This window comes from Salvelinus alpinus, chromosome 26 (assembly GCF_045679555.1).
Source record: "Salvelinus alpinus chromosome 26, SLU_Salpinus.1, whole genome shotgun sequence".
In the NCBI taxonomy this organism is placed as follows: domain Eukaryota; kingdom Metazoa; phylum Chordata; class Actinopteri; order Salmoniformes; family Salmonidae; genus Salvelinus; species Salvelinus alpinus.
In genome coordinates, this window is record NC_092111.1 from 36,922,308 (window position 1) to 36,930,967 (window position 8,660).

An 8,660-nucleotide genomic window follows, 5' to 3' on the forward strand; every position below is an offset into this window, starting at 1 on the left:
TAGATTGATGGCAGATTTAACAACCCACTTATGACTCATAGTCCTAGTAGTCACACTGTGGAACCGGGTTAGGACTTTGTTTATGATACGGGAAAACCTGTGGATGAAAGACATTTAAGGCAATGCTTTGAGTACTGTCAAACACGCATTGTGAAGTAGCACTACCTAGTGAAGGAATGTGGTATTGCATACTGACAATAAAGTATTCACTAATAAGCATATCTACTTTAAATAGACGTAACACTTTATTGTTATCTGGATGATCAAAATGACAGCTTTGTCTGTATTCACCAAACTATTTCAATACTACACACCTGATCAGTACTGGTCGCACACAGGGAACATTCTAGAAATAGCATGGGACCAGTGTTGGAGAAGCTACTCTTAAAATATAGATTTCCAAGCTAACATTTACATCTCACTGGCAGACATTAAGCTACCCTTAAGAAAAATTTTATTTACTTAAAGTTGCTTTGAAAATGTAGTTCACTACATCCAAACTACTTTGTGAAAAAGCATATCTAAATCTGAAAATGTCAAGACTACAAATTCCAAGAACAGATCACAATAGGGTCAAATGTTAACAGAATGTGTAATTTAGCCTATTAAACGCAAAAACAATGTTTCAAGTGAGAATTAGGCAGGTATGATGCCGTAAAATAAATGATTGCCTACTTCAGCCATATTTTATTTTCCTTTTGCAAAAGTGTGTAGTTCTAGTAGTTAGAGCTACACAACAAAAAAAGTTAACTACTGAAAACACGACCAAGATTTGAATTTAGTTCAAGTACCACCAAACTACTGTAAAATGTAGTTCAATTACTAGTTAAACTACATATAGTTCACTGCTCCCCAACGTGGCATGGGTCATGTGTTGTCATCCTGTTGCCCCCTGGCTCACTAACTGCCACTATTCAAAAATCTAACTCAAATCTCTGAAACTGCCACCATAGGAATGCCATAATGACTTCATATCTTTGTGTGTAAACAGAGTCATTTGAATCATACTTGGGTGTCAGAATAAAGCTGTTTGAAGGTGAACACAGTACTAAAACAATTTCCATGATCTCACTGAAACGTCACCAGTCAAATGTAGTGCATTATAAATGGAATAGGGAGCTATTTGAGACACCAGCTAATAAGCTGGTGGACTAGAGAGAGCCTCATCTGAGCACCATGGCAGGTAACAGGGCCATGAAGAAGCCACAATGAAACCAGGCAGTAGATGCTGTCAGACACAGATGTTGGTCATAAACTAGCTTCCCTGTTGATTTCCCTGCTATATTATTACTGAAGAGTGCAGAGTAAAGACAGAGATGAGATTTTGATTAACAGCAAGTCATTTTCAATGCTTCTGGTGGGCTAGACATTCACAAATGTAGATTTTTACCATAAACAACTATATTCAGTAATATTTATAATTTCAATGTTTTATTCCAATTTTATGCTAAACAAATCAAAAAAAAAAGAAAAAAAAGAAGCTGTGATATTCTAGAGCTACAGAACTACACAAGGACTAAAAAAAAGAATATGATTATTTTTGTCACAAGAGCAGTAATGTGAAGTTACATGATAAATATAGAATGTTCCACACTATACAATAACCTCAGCTGGGTATTGAGTAACATGCAATAACACATCTTGTACTTTTCTGCAAGAAAATCATGAAACACAAATATTTCCAGGAGCAGGTGGGAGGGGCAACATTTCATGCAATATACACATAGCAGAAACCAAGTCAGTTAACATAAGGCATATAAAGTTCACAAAGCCCAGAGAAGTGACTCTGTTTCACTGTAGACTTCTCCTGTGTGGCCAGTTCTGGTCTGAAGTGCTTAACACCCCCATTCATCCTCAAGTTGAATAGTCCTGTGGAACAACGATAACGTCGACAACAGAATTAAAAACAGAACTTTAAATATTTCTAAATCACATATTGCTTTATTGGAAGCTCAAGACATAACATAACATTCCAATAGCTTACCGCTCTGGGTTTTTTGTTCACCTTCATGTCGAATCTAAAAACAAAAAAAGCAAGAGTTACAACAGGTCTTTCAGGTTTCACTAAATACAACATGAGTAACCATGGAGACAACAAGCACTGCTACAGATACTCAAGCTAAGAGACCAAGCAACACACAAGGAGACAACTAAAGAACCATATGAAAGCCTGGGATGTGCTGAAAGATGTGGGTTTTACTCAACCTATGAGCTCCCCATCTCATTTTGGCAGGAAGAGCAGACTTTTCCATAACTGGATTAAGGGAACGGGACCTTTATGGAATGAAACCAGGGTCAAGAAATAAACTGTGCTTCTAAAGAAGTAGTGTTTATGCCCCTGACTCAAAACACTACAGAATCTAGCGTTGAGTCTACAGGAGCTAGGTGCTAATACGTTATTAGATACAATGCATTATTTGAGAAATGAAGCGTGCGTCCCCAAATGGCACCCTATTTCCTATATGGGCCCTGGTCAAAAGTAGTGCACTAAATAGGGAGCCATTTGGGATAGAACCAAAGATTTGGACATGTAGTAATGATAGATTTGCTATGATGACGCATTAACCGTGACAGAAGCAGATAGAGAGCTGAGGGAGAGAGAGATTGGGAACGTCAGGATGTGGTCAGAGAAGGCAGGGGTAGTCCCCCAAATGGCACCCTATTCCTGACATAGGGCACTACTTTTGACCAGAGCCCTATGGGTCAAAAGAGCTCTGGTCAAAGGCAGTGCACTATATAGGGAATAGGGTGCCATTTGGGACACAGCCAGGATGTATCACCACAGGAAGCAGGAAGTAAAATTTGAGACTTACTCAAAGTCATAATGAAACATGGCAGAAGGGCTGGGGCAGCATTAGGGGAAGTAGAGAGCAGTAGTAATTAGTACACCAGCCTGACTCACTCTAAAGGGATGCTTTTGTATCTGGAAAATACAGGCTTGTTAATAATTGAACTAGCTAACACAATATTTTGTCTTTTAATTTAACTTATTGAGATGATTTTGTCTAAATATGTGGTGGTTTTATTAGGCTACATACAACATAACACAATGTGGCTAGGAACCGGTGTGATGAGTTAATACAGCTGGAAAAGTTGGCATTGTTTCTTACTGCTCCTCACATTCCAGCTCCAATACAAACAGACTAAGCCACTTGCTATAAACCAGTAGTACAGCCAATCAAACAGACCCTCTTGACGTTTATACACTAGTACAGCCAATCAAACAGACCCTCCTGATGTTTATACAGTAGTACAGCCAATCAAACAGACCCTCCTGATGTTTATACAGTAGTATAGCCAATCAAACTGACGTTTATACAGTAGTACAGCCAATCAAACTGACCCTCCCAGACAATTTTTATTTATTTTTTTAAAGTTAACTTGCGTGCAAGAGAGATACCCTTGGACATATTTCAGACTTGATAGCAGGGCCATGTTCAGTAGCCAAAAATTGCAGATAGAAATTACGTTAATAGACCCACTTTGATTCCATATTCTACATGTCAGAAAGGCATGTTTGTTCTACAATGCATATTTCTATACGAACGTTCCACAACGTTGTGTTCTGCTGAACGTGCCCTAGGAGTTAGTCTAGACCAGCAACTGCGTTTAGGGTCGAGTACCTGTGTCTGTTTTTGTTCTTCCTTTTCTTGTGGCTCCCGTGGTGGCTTCCGGAGGAGGATGAGGCAGCCTTCTGGGGTTTGAGGTCCTGCAGTGCCCCGTCTGCGTCCTCCGTGTCCTCCTGACTGGGCTCGTTCTCCTGGTTCTGGAGGTCTGGGGATGTGTCGCTCTCTGTCCCACTGCCGGGCTCACCTGAAGGGCCAGGCAACAGGAGAGCAGCATGCCACCTTGGAGCTCAACTCCCTCACATACCAGTAGGCTACATTCAGTAAGCACTGTGGCAAACAAAAGTTTATCAATTTGAGATGGCTGAGCCATATACTTACGCTTTTCATTCATGTGATCTGGTATCCCGCCAAGTGCACAGACAGCCTGTTCAACAAAGACAAACAGTTGGTCAGCATTTACACATTATTACAATCATAGATGGCCTCCTAGGAAGATACTGAGAGGACCGATGGCCTCCTAGGAAAATACTGAGAGGACCGATGGCCTCCTAGGAAGATACTGAGAGGACCGATGGCCTCCTAGGAAGATACTGAGAGGACCGATGGCCTCCTAGGAAGATACTGAGAGGACCGATGGCCTCCTAGGAAGATACTGAGAGGACCGATGGCCTCCTAGGAAGATACTGAGAGGACCAATGGCCTCCTAGGAAGATACTGAGAGGACCGATGGCCTCCTAGGAAGATACTGAGAGGACCGATGGCCTCCTAGGAAGATACTGAGAGGACCGATGGTCTCCTAGGAAAATACCGAGAGGACCGATGGCCTCCTAGGAAGATACTGAGAGGACCGATGGTCTCCTAGGAAAATACCGAGAGGACCGATGGCCTCCTAGGAAGATACTGAGAGGACAAATGGCCTCCTAGGAAAATAATGAGAAGATAAATGCCCTAGGAAAATACTGAGGACAGGCAGAAAATAGAGTGAAGCACTCACTGCTACAGAAGTGACTGAAGACTTGCTGAACAGACGCTCTGCCTCTTTGAACTTTCTGTTTCTTCTGTCTGTCTTGCTGTTGGAATTTCTGACAGAACAATACAAAACAGAGTAAATAGATCATAAACACAGGCAAGATGATTCAATATCAACACTTTATGTCTGAGTAGCCATGGTCCATGTCTTGCTTACTTTTGGTTGGTGAGGTATCTGTCCCATCCTCTAATGATATTCCCATACATCTGGGTGTCTTCCAAGTAGCTGCCTTCAAATGCATAGATCTGTCTTTCCAAGTTCACCAATGTCTCCTGTGGAAAGTATGTAAAAGGCATTAGACTGCATTTCAAATGTATGAAACTGACAGAAAGTGTAATTACTATATAGCCAGAGACAGTACCACAGCCATGCCCATGGTGATGTGGGCATTAACATAGTAGGGTTTGACTGCACCTTGTGGGCAAAGAATGTTACTACCTAACTTCAACGACGCGACATTGTATATAAACATTGATATATCTAGTAAAAAATGCAATACATATGGATGTATGACCCTGAATAAAAGCACATACTAACAGTTGCATTGTATAATGTTTCATTTGTGTGGTAACGTTAGCTAACGTATCTTGCCAGCGAGAAACAAATATTTACCGGCAGTAGAGAGCCGAGGCCTAGTCGTAGTAGCTTAGCTAGGTTAGCTAGTGCGGCCTAGTTAACTAGCAAGCTACCTTGCAACTTAAACATAAGATGCAGCAAATACGCATGTAGCAAAATATTTACTCATACGGAAACGTAGCTAGCTACAGCAGCTAATAAACTTACCGCAAGTTCTTGTTTCCTCTTGACCAGTTCCGAGAGTTCCCGACGTGTGTCGGGAATCTGTGGTGGTGTCGCCTTCGTATGCATCGCCATGATGAATCTCCGAAAAACAAAACAGTTGCGCGTCTTCAATGAGGTAAAATAGGTAAGCAAAGACTTTCACCACACGTGGGCGCTAGATGACTGGTACGTTTGCTTGTCTTGCAACGAGATAAATGTATTTTCTTCTCCTGCCGCTCTGCTTTCACCAAGTACTCGTTGTCATGGAAACAGATCATATGCGGAAACGTATCCACACTCGGAAGTTTGTTTCTGGCTACAGTAACTTTGCAGTGTGGTATGAATGAATTTGTTGCATCCTAGGATCACTTTGCGAATTTGGTTAACGTAGTCAATCAAATCAAATCAAATCAAATCAAATTTATTAGTCACATACACATGGTTAGCAGATGTTAATGCGAGTGTAGCGAAATGCTTGTGCTTCTAGTTCCGACAATGCAGTAATAACAACAAGTAATCTAACCTAACAATTCCGCAACTACTACCTTATACACGCAAGTGTAAAGGGATAAAGAATATGTACATAAAGATATATGAATGAGTGATGGTACAGACGGCATAGGCAAGGTGCAGTAGATGGTATAGAGTACGGTATATACCTATGAGATGAGTACTGTAGGGTATGTAAACATAAAGTGGCATAGTTTAAAGTGGCTAGTGGTCCATGTATTACATAAGATGGCAAGATGCAGTAGATGATATAGAGTACAGTATATACATATACATAAGAGATGTGTAATGTAGGGTATGTAAACATTATATTAGGTGGCATTGTTTAAAGTGGCTGGTGGTACATTTTTACATAATTTCCATCAATTCCCATTTTTAAGGTGGCTGGAGCTGAGTCAGTTTGTTGGCAGCGGCCGCTAAATGTTAGTGGTGGCTGTTTAACAGTCTGATGGCCTTGAGATAGAAGCTGTTTTTCAGTCTCTCGGTCCCTGCTTGGATGCACCTGTACTGACCTCGCCTTCTGGATGATAGCGGGGTGAACAGGTAGTGGCTTGGGTGGTTGTTGTCCTTGATGATCTTTATGGCCTTCCTGTGACATCGGGTGGTGTAGGTGTCCTGGAGGGCAGGTAGTTTGCCCCGGGTGATGCGTTCTGCCGACCTCACTACCCTCTGGAGAGCCTTACGGTTGTGTGCGGAGCAGTTGCCGTACCAGGCGGTGATACAGCCCGACAGGATGCTCTCGATTGTGCATCTGTAGAAGTTTGTGAGTGCTTTTGGTGACAAGCCGAATTTCTTCAGCCTCCTGAGGTTGAAGAGGCGCTGCTGCGCCTTCTTCACAACGCTGTCTGTGTGGGTGGACCAATTCAGTTTGTCCGTGATGTGTACACCGAGGAACTTAAAACTTTCCACCTTCTCCACTACTGACCCGTCGATGTGGATAGGGGGGAGCTCCCTCTGCTGTTTCCTGAAGTCCACAATCATCTCCTTTGTTTTGTTGACGTTGAGTGTGAGGTTATTTTCCTGACACCACACTCCGAGGGCCCTCACCTCCTCCCTGTAGGCCGTCTCGTCGTTGTTGGTAATCAAGCCTACCACTGTAGTGTCGTCCGCAAACTTGATGATTGAGTTGGAGGCGTGCATGGCCACGCAGTCGTGGGTGAACAGGGAGTACAGGAGAGGGCTCAGAACGCACCCTTGTGGGGCCCCAGTGTTGAGGATCAGCGGGGTGGAGATGTTGTTACCTACCCTCACCACCTGGGGGCGGCCCGTCAGGAAGTCCAGGACCCAGTTGCACAGGGCGGGGTCGAGGCCCAGGGTCTCGAGCTTGATGACGAGTTTGGAGGGTACTATGGTGTTAAATGCTGAGCTGTAGTCGATGAACAGCATTCTCACATAGGTATTCCTCTTGTCCAGATGGGTTAGGGCAGTGTGCAGTGTGGTTGCGATTGCGTCGTCTGTGGACCTATTGGGTCGGTAAGCAAATTGGAGTGGGTCTAGGGTGTCCGGTAGGGTGGAGGTGATATGGTCCTTGACTAGTCTCTCAAAGCACTTCATGATGACGGAAGTGAGTGCTACGGGGCGGTAGTCGTTTAGCTCAGTTACCTTAGCTTTCTTGGGAACAGGAACAATGGTGGCCCTCTTGAAGCATGTGGGAACAGCAGACTGGGCTAAGGATTGATTGAATATGTCCGTAAACACACCAGCCAGCTGGTCTGCGCATGCTCTGAGGACGCGGCTGGGAATGCCGTCTGGGCCTGCAGCCTTGCGAGGGTTAACACGTTTAAATGTTTTACTCACCTCGGCTGCAGTGAAGGAGAGCCCGCAGGTTTTGGTAGTGGGCCGTGTCAGTGGCACTGTATTATCCTCAAAGCGGGCAAAAAAGGTATTTAGCCTGTCTGGGAGCAAGACATCCTGATCCGCGACGGGGCTGCTTTTCTTTTTGTAATCCGTGATAGACTGTAGACCCTGCCACATACCCCTTGTGTCTGAGCTGTTGAATTGCGATTCAATTTTGTCTCTGTACTGGGACTTAGCCTGTTTGATAGCCTTGCGGAGAGAAGTCGGGCTACATTTACCATTCAAATTGCTACCTAGTCAGCATGAGGGTGTTGCAGTCATTGCTTGACTTGGGTACCAGCACCTCACATGTTCTACTGCTTGAGCCCCTGTACTTCTTATAAAAAATATTAGCAACACAAGTATTGTGAAGTTCAAGCTCCTGCACGTAAATATGAGCAGTACCGGCACCCAAAATGATTACAGGTACCTATTTCAGTCCAAGTCAAGCACTGGTGACATTACAAACTCTCCTCCCTTCTAAACAGATTGTCAGGCGATGCAATACATGTCAGACACCTGTCCCTCCAGTTGTGTTGAAAGTCTCTTAGCTAATGATGGGAAAAAATACACAGAGAATGACAGTAAGTGACAGGAGACTTTGCATCCCAGGTCAGACATGTTAATGCTAACCCTATTCACGACCTCAATCTTTATTATTATTATTATTATTTTATTTTTTAGGGAGTAGATCAGCTTTAATATTGCAGATATATTGTGGCTTCCATCTATGTAATTGTCCGCATCATTTCCAATCCTCATATATGTTTTTTGTGTAAATATATAAATATTATGATTTATTATTTCCCCCTAACCCTGCCACCCCTCCCTTAATTGGAGTAAACTAATGTACAACAACACTTAGGCTTCTACTTCCAGCGTATACATACTATATACATTTTAGGGACACAGTTAATTTTACATTAGTTATCTTG

At 43.0% G+C, this 8,660-nt stretch overlaps 1 protein-coding gene across 3 annotated transcripts; it reads right to left on the reverse strand.

Moving 5' to 3' along the window:
* Window positions 1-671: 671 nt before the first annotated feature.
* LOC139555253 (chromatin modification-related protein MEAF6) lies at window positions 672-5,642 on the reverse strand. Of its 3 annotated transcripts, XM_071368899.1 has the most exons (9): window positions 5,383-5,642; window positions 4,756-4,871; window positions 4,564-4,651; window positions 3,948-3,993; window positions 3,624-3,813; window positions 2,814-2,843; window positions 2,206-2,274; window positions 1,985-2,018; window positions 1,415-1,869 (listed from the first exon to the last, which is right to left on the reverse strand). In XM_071368899.1, the coding sequence occupies exons 1-9, from the start codon at window positions 5,470-5,472 to the stop codon at window positions 1,855-1,857; spliced, it is 678 nt and encodes a 225-aa protein (XP_071225000.1). In that variant the 5' UTR covers window positions 5,473-5,642; the 3' UTR covers window positions 1,415-1,854. The 3 variants fall into 3 exon arrangements, with proteins under 3 accessions (XP_071225002.1, XP_071225000.1, XP_071225001.1); XM_071368900.1 differs by lacking the exon at window positions 2,206-2,274; XM_071368901.1 differs by lacking the exons at window positions 2,206-2,274; window positions 2,814-2,843 and having other exon boundaries at window positions 672-1,869.
* Between the last annotated feature and the right edge of the window lie 3,018 nt (window positions 5,643-8,660).